Source organism: Natrix helvetica, assembly GCF_964273705.1.
Source record: "Natrix helvetica genome assembly, chromosome: 2".
Lineage (NCBI taxonomy): Eukaryota > Metazoa > Chordata > Lepidosauria > Squamata > Natricidae > Natrix > Natrix helvetica.
Genome location: NC_138552.1, coordinates 211,647,509 through 211,664,723, shown reverse-complemented (window position 1 = coordinate 211,664,723; position 17,215 = coordinate 211,647,509). Strand labels below are relative to the sequence as shown.

The following is a 17,215-nucleotide window of genomic DNA, read 5'->3' as shown; positions in this document are numbered from 1 at the left end:
GTTCCACAATAGTAAGCAGCCTGCATCGTGGTGTCTGATTAACAGTACTGAATCTGAACACAAGGAGGCAATATTCACAACAATATAAAGCATTGTAGGTCCAATTTTCTATTATTCTTCTCTGATGAGACTTTGTACCTGCACTCTAATTTTATTTTATTTATTCACCAGTTTTAAGAATAGTACAACTTTACAAAGCCTGTAAGAGAAGGCAAAAAATATTTCAATAATCCTGATACCTATCAGTCAAAGGGACATAGTGTATATACATATGTGAATGTGCATGAATGTATGTTTGTTCCTCAAGTACATGTTCTTTTTTTAAAAGCTGTTAAGCAATGGTTTTAAAATACGGATTAATAAATGAGGCCCCAGCAGTATTTGGCACAAGGAGAGAAAAGTTTTGACTTAACCCTAAATCAAAATATATGTCGAAACAATTTCCATAGGTTTAATAAAGCAATAACCTAGACTTTTAAGTGTGGGAACAGAAGTAATTTACCCTTAAATCATTACCCACAAATGATTAAAATCCAGGAGATAATTAGGAACTGTTTCAGATTTGTGAGTAAAATGGGAAAAAATTGTCACCTTAATTACAATTCACAATTCCCACCTTATTTGGGGAGAGAGAAACAAACAATTGTAAAAAGTTAGCACCCACCCCACTAGAAAACTGAAATATTTTAGGAAATATTAAATAGGTAGAATATTTCATTTTCCCTGAAAGAGAAAGAGAAATCTTAAGGGAGACAGAAACTCAGAGCTTCAGCTCCCTGCTCTCAGCAAATATTTGGTGCCCATTGAGAAGGATTGGGCCAGCCTATCTACAAAACAAAATACCTTCAGCTCCAGAGTGATGGGATTAAGACATGACTCTCCAGGACATAATAGGATTATCTAGCAGCAGGGGACATCACCTGGGGACATTGCATCACCCTCCAGACTTCAACCACTTGACTTAGACAAACATGACCTCCACATGGCCCCATGGGAGTCTGACTAGAGCCAATAGAATACATTTCTTGCACAGGAACAGGACGCTCAAGGGCAAGGCTCAAGAGAGGATATAAATAACCCTCACTCTCCACTCCATGTAGTCAGCTGCACCAGGACCATGTGCTCGGTGGTTCTGTTTACCATTAAACCATCTTTTCCATCAGCCTTCATGTTTCCAGTTCTTTTTCCCTGCTTGGAACTGAACCAGATGGATATTTCTTCTAACAATATCATGACATTGAAATTCTACCATGTTGTTGCTAGATTGGTATTCATAAAGGCGATGGGCCATCTATTCCTGATTTTACAAGATGTTTGCCACAGACAGGAATACAGGGAGAGAACGAACTATGTTAAGCACTTTCTATTATGGTTTTTTTTTGTCACTACAAATCAGTGACGTGCAGTCAGGTGAGGCAAGTGAGGCACAGACTTGCCGCTCTCATCATGAAAAGAAAATGTAAAAGGAAAAAGCTGAGCTAGTTGCTGCCCCGTGGATGACTCTGCTTAACTGTTAAAAAAAGCCTCTAAAAAGCGCCCTCTACTATGAGGCAGGAGAACTGCATGCCTCATCTAGTCTGTCTTTAGGCGTTTTATGATCACTCGAGCAGAGTTAAGCAAGGGTGAAAAGCCTTAAAATTCCTGATGTAGGTGAGGCACGCAGTTCTCCTGCCTCATAGTAGAGGGCACTTTTTTAGAGGCTTTTTTTAAACAGTTAAGCAGAGTCACCCACGGAAGCCAAGCAAAGAGCCATGCTGTAGCACACACACTTTCCCCCAGCCTCTTTTTTTTGGAAGGCTCGGATCAGCTCCCCTCCGGCTTCTCTGCCTCTCTTCTCACCCCAGCCTGCCAGCAGGAGGTGAGTGGGTGGGCTTTATTGCATTCCAGGCATTTCCCACCCAGACAGCAGGCTGCATTTGCAATGGTGGAGGTGTTTGGAGAAGGCAGCAGGGGAATGGGGGGGTTGGCAGAGGAGCTGCTTTCAAGCCACTGGAAAAGATATCCAATCCAACTTTTGTGTATGTGTGTGTGTGTGTGTGTGTGTGTGTGTGTGTGTTTGTTTGAGAGTGAGCGAGAGAGGGAAGGGGGTAGGAGAGCTAGTCCAATCTACCTTGTGTGTGTGTGTGTGTGTGTGTGTGTGTGTGTGTTTGAGAGAGGGGGAGGAAGGGAGAGAGGGAGGAAGGAGGGGACGGGAGAAGAAAAAGAAAATGAAAAAAGGAAACTTATTTTGCAAAGAAAAACAAATGGTGTCGTTTTAAATTGGAACTGAGCATGCTTGGCTGTGGAATTCTGGGAGTTGAAGTCCACAACTCTAAAAATATTTGAAACCCACCACTGTGTCAGTGCCTCACCAGCCATAAACCTCACTGCTACAAATACAAATAATTCTTTCTGTTTCCAAAAAAACAACTGGACTTTATTGCTTTGTTCTTTGGAAATTGAAAATCCAGAAAAATCCAACATTGGAAATCCAAAAAGCTTCTTCAGTTCTGACTGACTTCTTTACAGTCATCTAGTTGTTAGTTCGTTGAGAGTCATTGAGGCTATTTGTGGGTTTTTCTGTGTCCTCAGGGTCACCTGAATCAGAGTGTAAATGGGTATGGGACCTTCTTGGGACTGCTGAAAAGACTCCATTGTAAACAGAAGATAGGTAGGGTTGTTTCCCTCACCTTCTTGGATAAGAAGTGAAACATTTTCAAAGAAAATTAGGTCCATTTGTCTTTTGGGGAAAAAAGCACCTTTGGGACAACCATGACTTGGATGATTGAGAATCTCCATAGATATTTTATTATTGCTTCTTACTCTTCTGCACTTTGCAAATAAATGCTTATCCTGAAAGCATGCTAGCATGAATGCATATATATTTATTTTTAAAAGTTGGATGAAAATTTGAGTATTAGGGTAAGAGTTTGAAGACGAGAGGGATTCTATAAAGTTTAAAAAAATGAAAACTAGGAGGATGGTGCAGCTTTGGCAGGAAATGTGAGAGAAGGAACTGGGAACGTTTTTAGCTTCTTAGGGCTAGGAATAGCGGAATCCCTGTTGCTTTCAGCTAAACTAACAAATCCCATTGAGAATCATACACTGGAAAACAACATCATATTCAAGAACAAAGCACCATGGAAAGAAAAATAAATAAAGCTTTATTTTATTTATCCTCTCTTCTCCTCATCCAGAGGAAAGTGTTTTTTTTTTAAACCACTGGTCTTTTTAACAAGCTTTAAACAAATTTTAAGAAACTTAACAAGGAAAAGGTCAAACAACAATGGTACTTGCAGATCAGTGGTGGGTTTCAAAATTTTTTAGAACCTCTTCTGTAGGTGTGGCCTGCTTTGTGGGAGTGGCTTGCTGGCCATGTGACTGGGTGGGAGTTGCTTGCTGGCCATGTGACTGGGTGGGCGTGGCCAACTTGTAAAATGTGGTGAAACTCACTTAACAACGCTCTTGCTTAGCAACCAAAATGTTGGCTCAGAAACTCTGGCATTTAAAGCACGCAAGTCTTAAAGCTGTCAAGTTATAAGACCCTTGCACCCCTAACCCTTTAGAAAAAGGATGCTCAAACTTGACAGCTTTTAGACTTGTGGACTTCAACTCCCAGAATTCCTCCTCTCGCTCTTCATATTGATGATGTGCGGACGGGCGGGGGGGGGGGAGCTGGAACCGGTTCTAAACGGCACTGTAGATTTGTGGAACCTCTTCTATAGAAGAGGTTAGAACTGGCAGGAACCCACCCCTGCTACAGGTACATAAAGCAAATAAAATAGTACAAGGTCATTGCAAGCCAAGATCTGAGTGCCAGATTTGTACATAAAGCAAATAAAATAGTACAAGGTCATTGCAAGCCAAGATCTGAGTGCCAGATTTTAATCTTTTATTCTTCCCATCAAAACCTCCCAAATATTGGAATTTTTTTTACAGATAATTCTTTGTAAGGTTATTTTCCTAAGTTGTGACAATTCAGTCCAATTCAGAATAGTTAGAAAATATGTAGGACATGAACTCTATATGCAGATGTATTCCAAACTTCATAAAGGTCTGTTCCTCTATATTACACTTCACCTGTAGTTGTATGTTAGTCCATTATTCTGTTCTTTTACAATACTTCTGAAATAGATACCATGTTTCCCCCAAAATAAGAGAGGCTCTTATTTTCTTTTGACCCCCGAAATAAGCGCTTGGTCTTATTTTCAGGGAGATGTTCTTATTTTTGAGGTGCAGGAGGCGGTGAGCTTGGTCACTTCATGGCTGCTGCTATGTTGTAATATTTTCAGGGAGGGATTATTTTTGGGGGAGGGCTTATTTAGCACATGCTGTCAAAAGCTCGATTGGGCTTATTATCCAGGGAGGTTTTATTTTCAGGGAAAAGGGGTATTATAGGTAGTCTTGAATTTACTATCACAATTGGGATTGGAACTTTTGCTACAAAGTGAGGTGGCTGTTAAGTAACTTAAGTGAGTTGTGCCCAACCTTTTTTTGCCATTGTCATTAAGTGAATCACTGCAGTTATTAAGTGAATCATGGCTTTTAAGTGAATTCATCAAAAATAGGAACCACCTTTGGTGGGAAGATAACAGTGTTCCATGTGCGCCTTTGGCATTTAGTCATGCTGGCCACATGACCACAGAGACGTCTTCGGACAGTGCTAGCTCTTGGCTTTGAAATGGAGATGAGCACCACCCCCTAGAGTCGGGAACGACTAGCACATATGTGTGAGGGGAACCTTTATCTTTACCTTTTTAAGCTTTGCTTAAACTCACTTAGATTATCAAATGTTCAATTCTTCAATTCAGTTAGAAATGTAAAGTATCCAGAAATGCCCATATACACTACCTATATGGGGAGTCTAAGTGTATGTATAATTTTATACAAATACCAACCAGAGATGAAGTTTCAAATTGAATGGCCAGGGTCTAGTTTTCTGACATCCTGATGTTTGCAGGCAGCTGTGGATGGGTATCTTCAAAATGAGCACAGCACCAGAAAACTAGACATGACTATTCAGCCCAAACCTCATCATTGGTTGATTGACACCAGCTGTAAAAACCAACATTATACAAGTTTGTATATGCATATGCAGATCTATTCTCATAAATTGCAAAAAGCTAGCACAAGTTGAACAGTGATGGGATTCAAAAAATTTTTACTACGGTTCTGTGGGTTTGGCTTGGTGGGCATGACATGGCTTGGTGGGCATGGCAGGGGAAGGATACTGTAAAATCTCCCTTTCCAATCCATTCCAGGAAAAGGTTACTGCAAAATCCCCATTTCCTCCCGATCAGCTGAGACTCGGGAGGCAGAGAATAGATAGGGGCGGGGCCAATCAGAGGTGGTATTTACCAGTTCTCCAAATTACTCACAATTTCTGCTATCGGTTCTCCAGAACTGGTCAGAACCTGTTGAATACCACGTCTGAGGTAGAACCTATTTCCCTTGTCAAATATAATTACTTTAGTCTTTGGTATGTTACTTTTCAGAACCGTCTGCTTTGTTTCATATTCAGGTCCCGACTGACAACAAAACAATATGTCTGAATCCATATCCTCTACCAATCCATCACCATCACAAATATTCCTTATGCTTTTATTCATAAAGACATTAAATAGAGAAGGATACTTATCTAACCTCCTGTGCATTTTATGTATTGTCACACATATTTTATTTAAATCATACACCGCATGTAGTTGCATTCATCAATCAAACTTCAATTCCATACTCTCACAAACATTCCATACTGGTAGGTCTCAGCTGACAAGAGTTCATTTAGTGACCGTTCAAAGTTACAGCAGTACTGAAAAAAGTGACTTATGGCCATTTTTCTTACAATCACTGTGGCATCCCTGTAGTCACATGATCAAAATCCATATATTTGGCAACTGAATCATATTTTTATGATGGTGGAGGTGCCTTGGGTTTATACGATCATCTTCTGTGACTTTCTGACAAGCAAAGTCAATTTTTAGGAGTAACATTTTTCAAACCAGCAGAAATAGGGGCAGGAATAAGTACACAAACACACCATCAGCTAACCACATCCATATTTCAATATTTCTTTGATGTATGATTTTTTTGCAGCCTTCCCAGCTTTCAGCATTTTCACAGCTTTTATAATTACCCATAAAGTTTTTTTTCTTAGTCAAAAATATTCTCAGCATTTGTTTCAACTTGATTCTTTGACGTAATCACTATTATTCTGGAACCAATCTCTAAAATATTCATTTCAGTATTGTCTCAATTCAGTTGCATCCCAAATCAATTGTTCCCTTATTTTTAAAAACTTCCACTTTAGTGGAGGCAGTTTAGTTTTCTTCACCCACTTTCAGAACAGATTTTTTTTTCATTTCACCAATCCTTACTTTCTGTTATTCGTATTTAGTTTTAACAAAATTGAATGATGAACCCACCTGTCCGCTAGGTAACCAGCAAATATAGATCCAACCAGAAACCCACCATTCACAGCTGACTGAAACACATCTAGTTTCCAGGAATCTCCACAAACCAAGTTAAACTGAGGAGACAAAGAATCAGAAGTAAAATTAGTTCTAATCATGAAGACAGTTAAGTTCAGAGATAAATCTACAAGTAAAGGGAAAGCAGATAAAATCAAAATAAACCAGATTCATCCCCACAACCCTCCCTGCCAACTGCTTTGCTCCAAATTTAGGAGAACAACTTCAAATTGTTGTTTTTGGTTGTATTCCACTAAATTATTGTTGAATAGGTCAGACCTTTAGTTTTCTGTTGGGATTCAAGCAATTAGGGAAGACAAAGGAATATACTCTTTGGCAAAATGTATGTATAGATGTATGTATGCATGCATGCATTAATTAATTTTTTCCCCCTTATCTCACTTGTGTTCTGCCAGAAATATATGACTTCTCCTCAAGAGCTGTGGTGACACAGTGGTTATAATGCCATACTGCAGGTTAACTCTATACACAGCCAGGGTTTCATCCTGACTATTTCAATATTGACTCTGCCTTTCATCCTTCCTAGGTCGATAAAATGAGGACCCAGATTGTTGGGGGCAACAGGCTGACTCTGTAAACTGCTTAGGGAATGCTGTAAAGCACTATGAAGCGGTATATAAGTCCAATTGCTTTTGCTATTGTTATAGCTACTGGGAAATTTCACTCTGCAAACGAAACAAAAAATGTTCATGTAAGCCTTGGGAAGGCCTCACATGGCTAGCAGCTACCTTGTGAAAGGCTGGACCAGGCATGCCTTGCCAACTGGGTGAAGAACATGGCAAAGGTCAGTTGGGGGCAGCAGGGATGGCAGAACGAGGGCAGTCAAAAGGGCAAAGATGGGGGGAGGTAGACATTTGAGAGGAATTGAAGCAGAAGTGAGAGCATCAGGGCAGGAGGAGCAAATCACCTAATGACAGCATGGTTCTGTTCTAACAACTGCGATGGAGACTACCAGAAATGCTGTCAGTACCTGATGTTTCGCTTAATACCTGCTTTGTTTAGTGACAGAAATTGGGACTGTCAGGGAAGAGGTTTCAGAAATGATATCTAAGAGCAGGGGTGAAATCCAGCAGGTTCTGATAGGTTCTGGAGAACCAGTAGCGCAGATTTTGAGTAGTTTGAACAACCGGCAAATGCCACCTCTGGCTGACCCAAAGTGGGGTGGGAATGGAGATTTTGCAATATCCTTCCCCCAAGAGTAGGGAGGGAATGGGAATTTTGCAGTATCCTTCCCCTGGAACCGGGTGAGAATGGAGATTTTGCAGTATCCTTCCCCTGGCATGCCCACCAAGCCATATCCACCAAGCCACACCCACAGAACCAGTAGTAAAAAAATTGAATTTCACCACTGCTAGGAGCCCTGATCAACGGTGGGTTGCTGACTGATTGTTCTGCAGAAAGGTTAGGCAAGACAAACAGTGCAGAACTAAACTGTAGCAATTGAAGGCCCTCCACTCTTATCTCCAGACGAGCAAGTCACGGTCCAGGAAATAACTAAGTTCAGAAAACATGGCAAAGGGATTTAAAAATGAGGAAATAACAATTCAGCATTTTTAAAAATAACAAGTTTGTTTCTTTATAACTATAGAGGATATAGATACCTTCCACAATATTAATGCTGGATTATATAACATGCATACACGTAGTCAACACATTATGGCTGTCTTTAATCGAGTTATTTATCCTGTGGATCCTTTAATGTCATAAACAGTAAATGCTTTCTCATCTTTGATTACCCTCCCTTATGGAATATGAGTTTTCAAGCAAGTATCAGAATAGACCAGAAATGTGTTATAACGGTATCTGTGAAGACATTGAAGATGGAAACAGACATGGAAAAAACATCTCTAAGCTAATTCCAACCTTGAATTCAGTGAATGACTGCAGTGAAGAGATTACAAATAATTTAAAAGCAATCAAACAAAAATTGAAAGAGTATGTTGAGGAGTACAGTAGAGACATCAACATCCAGAATGCCTGGAAAGATATTCCCTAGTTACAAAAACCTCTAGGACTAGAAGATAAAGTTAGGTCAGCATTCTGGTCATTATCAATTTGGAAGGCTATAGGAAGAGATGGAATACCCACTGAAATATAGCAAGCAAAAGAAGAAAAGTTCTAATCAAGCTATGCCAGCAAATTTGGAGAAAATTGTGGTCAACAGACTAAAAGAAATCAATATACAGCCCAATGCAAAACAACTCCGAATATACAAACTGTCATATAAAATTCTTAATTTCACATGCTAGCAAATAATGTTTGGCTTCACCCAACACAACCTAGAGCATCTTAAGGCCATATACTCCCTCTCAGCCTTAAGAAGCAAGCAGTAACAAAGCATTTCCAAATCTTGTCAACAAAACTGTAGGTATTAGTCCAGTCAATTGCTGGAAGTAAACATTGAGTACAGCACATGTGCATGCACAAAAATGGAGAGAGATAAATCAGTTTAGATTTGCACTTTATAATGTTTACAAAGTCTAACCACTGAGCATGCATATTCTAGAATTCTCTGTAGTAGCCATGGGAGAAATGCATTTACCTTCTTGCTGAATAAATCCAAGTGGAAAAACATGACGCATGGCATATATTTAAAAAAAACAAAATCTTATATTATATTTGAATATTTGAAACAACTGCAAGACCTTACCTCGGTCACAATGGACAAGACTGAAGCATCATAAAGCCAGCCATCTTGACAAGTGGTCACAAGGAGGCTCCTGTTCTCCAGACTGGTGAAGTCTTCCAGGGGATTTGTACAGCTCAGCCCACTTTCATTCCAGTTGACGTTGTATCTCATGCATTGAGGGGTGAAAGAATCCTCGTTGGATGTCCCTTTGGGAACGGTATGATTCAGTTCATCTTCAAGAGTCCAGCCACACCGGTTGCTTAATTCAACAACTCCTGGAGTCCGACAACGGTGCTCTGGTGTAAACCCTAGGAAAACAACTCCTACATAGACGGGGGCAAAGACAACTGAGAGAAAGCAAATGAAAAAAAAGACCCTTTTCTGGAAGAAGTCAAATTCCCCAATGTGTTCTAAAAGATCATCAAAGTCAGGCATTTTGGGTGAAGGCTGAGTCAATTGCAATCCAGTATTTAATTGTACTGAGAAGAGAAGTGCTTATACAACAAGGCATTTAGCCCGAAGATAAAGAGTTAATTTATGAATGATTAAGCCACCCATTGCAATTTTTATAGATGTTTCACCAGAGGGAAGATCATCTCAGTAAGCTTCAAGTATCTTTAGTGGCTTGTTTGACTTATTTAGCAAGCAACCAGGTTTGGTAATAAGCTTCTATGAAGTATTCCAGAAATCATGATTTCTCTGGCTTCTTGTGGGTGAAAAATCAACTGGAACCAAGTGAACAATCTGAATTTATTAATCAAGGCAAATATCAGTGTGAACACCAATAGTGCAATCAACAAACCTCTGGTGGAGAGTAAAGTCTCTTTCTCCTGCTTCCCAGAATATTTATCCAGTGTTGGACGCTCTTGTATAATCACGTACTCTGCATTCCATAGTACATTTCTTCAAATGCTGTCCCTAATTTACCCTGTAATGAATATTCTAGGAAAAATCCATCATGCAATAGACTGGCAATCTGGAGAGAGGTACTATGACTCTTACAATTTGACTTTCACAGAGCTATCAGCTACTTGTTAATACTCTAGATTAGTACAATTTTACAGTAATACTACTTTTTTATTATTTTTTAAAAGTCCAAACAACATATACACAAATCACATACATATTATATAATATGGACACTATGTGGGTGTGTATTTGTGTATACATAGGTAAAGGTTCCCCTCCCACATATGTGCTTGTCATTTCTGACTCTAGGGGGTGGTGCTCATCTCCGTTTCAAAGCCGAAGAGCCAGCGCTGTCCAAAGACGTCTCCATGGTCATGTGGCCGGCATGACTCAGGGACGTGCGGTCAGGGGAGGCAGGGGAGGCAGAGCCTCACCTCTCATCATGAAATAATATATAAAATAATAATATCCACGAGGGAGTTTCATATATATAAGAGGAAGAGGAGGGAGGAGGAGGAGCGCGCACGGGGCGGTGCCAGCTGGGCAACCGGCAGAGGCAGGAGGGTTCTCAGAAGCGCCAATAAACTTCCTGCCTCCGCTGTACTTTGCGCGCTCCTCGCGACTGCAATCGACGTGCAGAAGTGGCAGGGGCTTGATGACGTTGCCACAGCTGCTATGCGCGGACGGACGGAGGTAGCAGAGTGGCGCCAAGGCAGTCCGGCGGACGAGTGACCGAGGATCAGGCTGCCTGATCCTCCATCGCTCGCTTGCTCGCTCTTTCGTACGCCCGGACCCCTCGGCGCCACTCTGGTTACCTCCGTCCGGCTGCGCCCAGCAGCGACGTTGGCGACATCATCAATACGAAGTGGCTTGGAGGCGAAGTGCTTTTCAGTGCTTTTCTGTGCATCTGGCATTTAGGTAGATAGCTGGATGTCCTAAACGCTAGACGCACAGAAAAGCACTAAAAGCAGCTGCTGTTGGGGATCGCGGAGTGCGAGCTGGCGGAGCGCGCTCAGGAAGGCGGGAAATGGGATCACGTGTGCTGATCCATTCCCCGCCTTCCTGAGCGTGCTCCGCCGGCTCGCGCTCCGCGATCCCCAACAGCAGCTGCTTTTCAGTGCTTTTCTGTGCGTCTAGCGTTTAGGTAGATAGCTGGATATCCTAAACGCCAGACGCACAGAAAAGCACTGAAAGCAGCTGCTGTTGGGGATCGCGAAGCGCGAGCCGGCGGAGCGCGCTCAGGAAGGCGGGGAATGGGATCACGTGTGCTGGAGACTGAGGCAGCCTCAGCCTCCAGCACACGTGGTCCCATTCCCCGCCTTCCTGATGACGTCACCAGCCTCACCAGGCATAAACCTCACCGCACGTCATTGGCATGACTATACACCAAAGGTGCATGAAACACTGTTACCTTCCTACCAAAGGTGGTTCCTATTTTTCTACATGCATTTTTACGTGCTTTCGAACTGTTAGGTTGGCAGAAGCTGGGACAAGTAACGGGAGCTTTCTCTGTTATGCGGAACTAGGGGCTCGAACCGTCAAACTGCTGACCTTTCTGATCAACAAGCTCAGCGTCTCAGCCACTGAGCCACCATGTCCCTTCTGTGTATACATACACATACACATATTTCTTAATAAGGAAGTATGTTATCCAAATTGATCCAGGGATCTTCTAACTTCTGAAATACCTAAGTCAACAAAGACATAATGGATCTCCATTGCTTAATTTCCAACTTTTTTATTTAGCACCTGCTAACAAATCTAAGTAATACAATTTGAATTTCTACAATCAGAATCTTGCTACCACAGCAGTATTAATACTTTTTCCTAAAACGTATCTTCATTTTTCATTAACTATTGCATAATTGAGCACTCCTCTAAAAAAACCTCTCCTATTTCATTATATTCAATATTTCGTATTACATATATTTCAAAACAATGTTTTCCCACTAATAGCAGTTTAATATAATTTTACTAATTAGACAGAAATGTTTACGTTATTTTAAAAATGAATATATAGCTTAATGGTTTTTCCTTAACCGATTTTCATTTATGCCCATTTGTAGCCATGAATAATCGATACTGCAACTTTTTCACCCCAAATGCTGTTTTTCATGTAGACAATATCCAGATTGGCATATTTTGACATTAATTCCACAAAACGCACCATTTATTTGTTATTGCATTTGCATCCTGTCCTAACTGCCAAGATCCTCAGACATTTACAACCAAAATCCAGTGAAGTAAACAGTAAGTAAAGCAAAAGTAAAATCATCATCATCATCATCATGAATTGTACAGTGCCTTCATTAGATGGCATTTGCCCAAACTATATCAGCTCATTCAGACTGTTTAGGGGAATTGAACTGGTAGCTAAGAGCCCTGGGAAAGCAGATGGCTCCCATTTATGCCTTTTAAAACTTTCTCCCAAATTCTGAAAAACAGTCCCAATTTATGCTTTAGAGATTCACTGGCAAAATTGCTATATTTTGGTACTGTAATGTGGGGGAAGTTAAAAAAAAAGATTGGGACATGTTTTAGGTGCAGAAATGGGAATGATTGCTTTGTGAGGCTTCCTGACCTCATTTTATTTATTTATTTTTGAAAACAAAATAAGCTATTTTGCCATAATTTTCACATCTCAGGGTATTGAGGGGGCTGCACATAGGTTGTATACCCCTCATTCAATGTGTTAATTTTCACTTTATTCCCAGTAATGTCTTATTTTTAAAAATCTATTGTTTATCACTTGTTTTTTTTTATCATGAATGGTTGATAAACTCTTAATAGAATGTCACTGGAAGAGACATCCCTTAATCCTGTCTCCCCATAGCTGCCTTGCCTTTAAGACAAAGTTGCTCAGTTCTTTTAAACAATCGTCATAGGATTTTGTTTCCAAGTTCTTCACCCTTTCATCATTCTTCTTGCTTTTTCACTTTATGAAGTAAGAAAAAACAGAACCTCTAATTCTTTTTTTTCCTCCAATTAAAGCTGACAAGTGTATTTTTTCAGCTTTTGGTCTCAAAATCAAACCTCCAAGTAAAAATGCAGCACTTACTGACCAGATATCATTTCCTATCCATGTTGAAATATAGTTCTATTAGATTAAATTGCATTAAATTGCAATATTATACATATAAACCTCAAATTGATCACATGTAACATGTTTACTGGAACTGTTGTGTAAAATGTATAAATCAGAGATGGGTTGCTCTCGATTCAGCCCGGACCGGTAGTAAAAATAATAGAAACCCACTAGTAGTATAAATGTATAATATAGTGTATGCAAATATACACATCTGTGAGAAGCTGTTTTATGTATATAATTTTGTTGTATTTATTCTTTTTCTTTTTTTATTCCTTTCTCTTTATTATTTAGTTGCAATTTAGTTGTAAAAAATAATTTAACTTGCAAGTTAAATTTTATCTAAAACTTTATATTCTTACATTCAAAATTACTTACATGTAGAAAGAGAACTTTTAATAAAACAGACTTGGTTACTTAAATCTACCTTGAATCTATAAGAAAATCGACAATCTTTTGCTTCTTTTAGAGGAAAAACAAGGTTAAGCAGAAGAGACAGAGAGAAAGATTTGTGACCTCCTGTTAGATACTTACCTGTTTGAGCAGTTTCTGATGTTCGGTGGTATCAATTCCTTTCTTAAAGTGTAGATGATTTTCCCCCCCCCCCCTTCACTTACTTTACACAGATATTTTTCAACAAAGCAAAAACAATAATTTGAATTGCTTCCATTAGAAAGCGGACGGCCATAGATTTAAACCTACAGAAGTATTTACTTCTCAACCAAGTTCTACTGTTTGACTGATTCAGGGAGAGTTGCAAGGTTAAGGTACGAAGACAGCTGTAATCCAGCCTGTTTGTTCATGTGTGTGGGGTATGAGTGCTTATTTTCAAGAGAAGAGGGGTCTATTTTTAGTGGTGTGGAAGGCTCAGCAAGCAGCAGAGATTCCTACTGGTTAAGATTGAGGGACAATATATTTTTGCCAATTTCACAGTCTCTGCAGCAGATCCTCCCATGCTGGGTCAGAGAGTCTGTCATAAGCCTGGAGTACATTGGTAAGAGACCCAGAGATAATTAAAAAGGTAAATTGGGAAAATCATCTTCCTCCCAATCTGCAGGTAGGAAAATTTCATGATTATCATTGTTGTTGCTATCTTTTGGACACACTCAGTTCTGTCAATGTCCTTCCTAAAATTCAACTCCTTGGAATTGGATGCCATGTTTTAGACATTGCCTGACCAACCCAAAATAGAAAGCAGCTATATATCTCTTGATTTTGATCCTGTGTTTATGATGTTGTAGCTTAGAATTGCATCTTTCAAAAGAAAACCCTGAATATTATATTTAACTTTCAAGTTATTAAAATACCCAGAACCATTATTCATGTACTGCTGCCCATTATGGTTTTCTCCATTTCTGCCATCTGATTTTTCTTTCACACATGCATTTGTCCCTCTTCAAATACAGCTTGTTTTTTGCCCATTGTATGAGTTTGTCAAGGTCCTGCTGAATCTTGATATTATTCTGTGTTGTTGGCCATGCTACTTGGGTGTCATCTGCAAATTTGATAATTGTGTTTTCTAACCCTCGGCCAAATTATTTATGACTATGATAAGAGCCTAGGATAGAACTGAACTGGTGTTCAATTCAATTCTTACTTCTGAAGTTGAGTCATTGATGTACTAGATGATTGTTAAAGTAGTTTTATACCCAACTAATAGCAGTTTAGAGTCATTTTGGTGCAAAGGTTAAGGGACCATGCTAGAAATCAGGAGCCCATGATTTCTGGTCCTGCCGTGGACACAACGCCAGCTGGATGACTTTGGGTGAGTTACTCTCAGCCCTAGGAAGGAGACTATGGCAAGCCACTTCTGAAATTGTGTCAACAAAACTGCAGGAACTGGACCAGGCAGTTGCCAAAAATAAACACTAACTTGAAGACATACACACGAACACAATGGTAGCATTACCCAGTCCACGTTTTACTCTTATCCATAAGGGTTGCATGGGAAAATGGCAAATGCACTTTTGCCACCGCATTCTGTTGGTCAGCAAAACTGGACAATCTGTTGGAAAAGAGGTCAAGTTATTTTGCGTGGATTATCAGTAGTTGGATTATCAGGTTCACCGCAGAAATTCATTAAAGGCCCTTGACACTATTGCAAGTACTTTCTATTCTAAAAACTGTGTTTTAAAATATATAACTACTAAAGTGTAATAAGGGTACAACATAAATATAAACTGAAGATCAGTAAATAGCAGATTGGCTCATATAGCCATCAGATTCACAAGCAATTAGGTATTGTCTTTCATTTATCATTGTTCCTTATGTCATCTAGTCATACCCACAATTTTAGATTACTACCTTGTAGTGTACACTTCTGAGGGCTGTCTATTAGCTCTGTTTTCAATACTTTGGCCTATTGCTTGCAAATATTTAAAGCTATACATTATTTGCTAATTTTACATTTGGGTGAATGTATGACCTTTGTGATGTTACTGCCTCTAATCTTTCTTCAATTTTTCCCTTTTTTTCAGTAAAAATAAAAAAGAAGGAAGAAACAACAGTAAGATATGAAAAGGTTGTATGTGGACATTGACATCATCCAGATCTCTCACAAAATTATGTAAGGAATCATTATTGCATTTAAGAAATCCTCCATACTAATAATTTATAGCATCACCAATCATCCTTATGATGATATAACTCATAATAGACTTATAGAATGTAACAATTATATGGTACCTTAGTGATCTAAACAAATGTAGGAATTCACTACTGTATAACCACAATGACAACAAAGTTACCTCATAAATATGGGTACAGGATGTTCTACAGTAGCAAATCTTTTAACGTAGCCTTTCGACCTCAAAAGTCTCCAATGTACTAATAACACTGACCTTCCATTTCCTAGTTGATGACAGCCTCCCGTTTCTATTTTCCGCATCAAATCAAATATCAGAATAGAATTGGAAGGGACCTTGGAGATCTTCTAGTCCAGCTCCCTGCTCAAGCAGGAGATCCTATACCATTTCAGGCAAGTGACTGTCCAGTCTCTTCTTAAAAACCTCCAGTGATGAAGCATCCACAAGGTCAATCATTGGATGAACACACAGGAATTAATCAAGAAGGGTTTTTCAAATGGGAATTCTTTCAAGGGTTTTTGCAAAGGAACATGGAAAAGAAATGGGGAAATATCTATCTCATGACATAGGTCCCAAGATAATCCCTGTTGAAAATTGATACTTACCATTTTTCCCCAAAAATAAGATAGGGTCTTATTTTCTTCTGACTCCCGAAATAAGCACTTGGCCTTATTTTTGGGTAGGTCTTATTATTTTTGAGATGCAGGAGGCAGCGAGTGTGGTCACCTCATGGCTGCTGCTGTGTTGCAATATTTTCAGAGAGGGCTTATTTTTAGGGGGGCTTATTTTAGTGCATGAGCTCAAAAACCCGATTGGGCTTATTATCTGGGAGGGTCTTATCTTCAAGGAAACAGGATCCCTTCTATAAGGCCAGGCTACCAGCTTTTTCAGGTACCACTTTTTAAGTGGAAATTTATTCACTGATTTAGGATAGATCATGTGCTCTCCTAATTTCTTAAGTGGTGGGGAAGCTGGAGAGCCAATGCTGACTATTCTAGGTTTTCTTTGGCAGGGAGAACTTCTTGTGTTATGTTTTGCAATTGCAAGTTGCTATTGTTGTTTTATTTGAGATCAGTCTGTAAGAGGGAGGAGAGAGGAAGAAGCTCCCATTGCATAAGCTAAACACTACTCAGCTCCTAGCAAATTTAGTCCTATAGATTTCTTTTACTGTCCTCATAAGACTAGTAGAGACTTTGCCTCCATCACTGAGAACTATTCTCCTCTGACTAGAGTATTGTTGTGATAATGAATTTTACGAGCCAGGGTAGTATAATGAAGAAGGCTTTTTAATACAGGAAATCTTTTCATTTGCAATGAAATCCCTGCACAAACACTGTGCGAGGTACTTTATATGTAGACAACCAGTCAGTTTGAAAATATGCATTACACAACATAGGCCCAAGGGTGAGGCTCTTCTTTATGATTGCCAGAAAAAAAAATGCTGACATAGATTAGACAAGAGACTTAAAACAAATAGCATAAGCTTTAAAAAAGACTTAAAACAAATAGCATAAGCTTTAAAAAAGGCTTAAAACAAATA

At 39.5% G+C, this 17,215-nt stretch overlaps 1 protein-coding gene across 3 annotated transcripts in view; it reads right to left on the bottom strand.

The window, feature by feature from the left end:
* Window positions 1–13,840, bottom strand: part of LOC309387763 (solute carrier family 22 member 2-like) — a 31,056-nt gene extending 17,216 nt beyond the window's left edge. The window contains exons 1-3 of one of the 3 annotated variants that reach the window (XM_081944533.1): window positions 13,625–13,840; window positions 9,118–9,821; window positions 6,402–6,505 (exon numbers count right to left, since the gene is read on the bottom strand). In XM_081944533.1, coding sequence (XP_081800659.1) covers window positions 6,402–6,505; window positions 9,118–9,531 — 518 coding nt within the window. In that variant the 5' untranslated portion in view covers window positions 9,532–9,821; window positions 13,625–13,840. Of the gene's footprint in view, window positions 1–6,401; window positions 6,506–9,117; window positions 9,841–13,624 lie in introns of all 3 variants that reach the window. The other 2 variants (XM_081944532.1, XM_081944531.1) reach the window with 2 other exon arrangements.
* Between the last annotated feature and the right edge of the window lie 3,375 nt (window positions 13,841–17,215).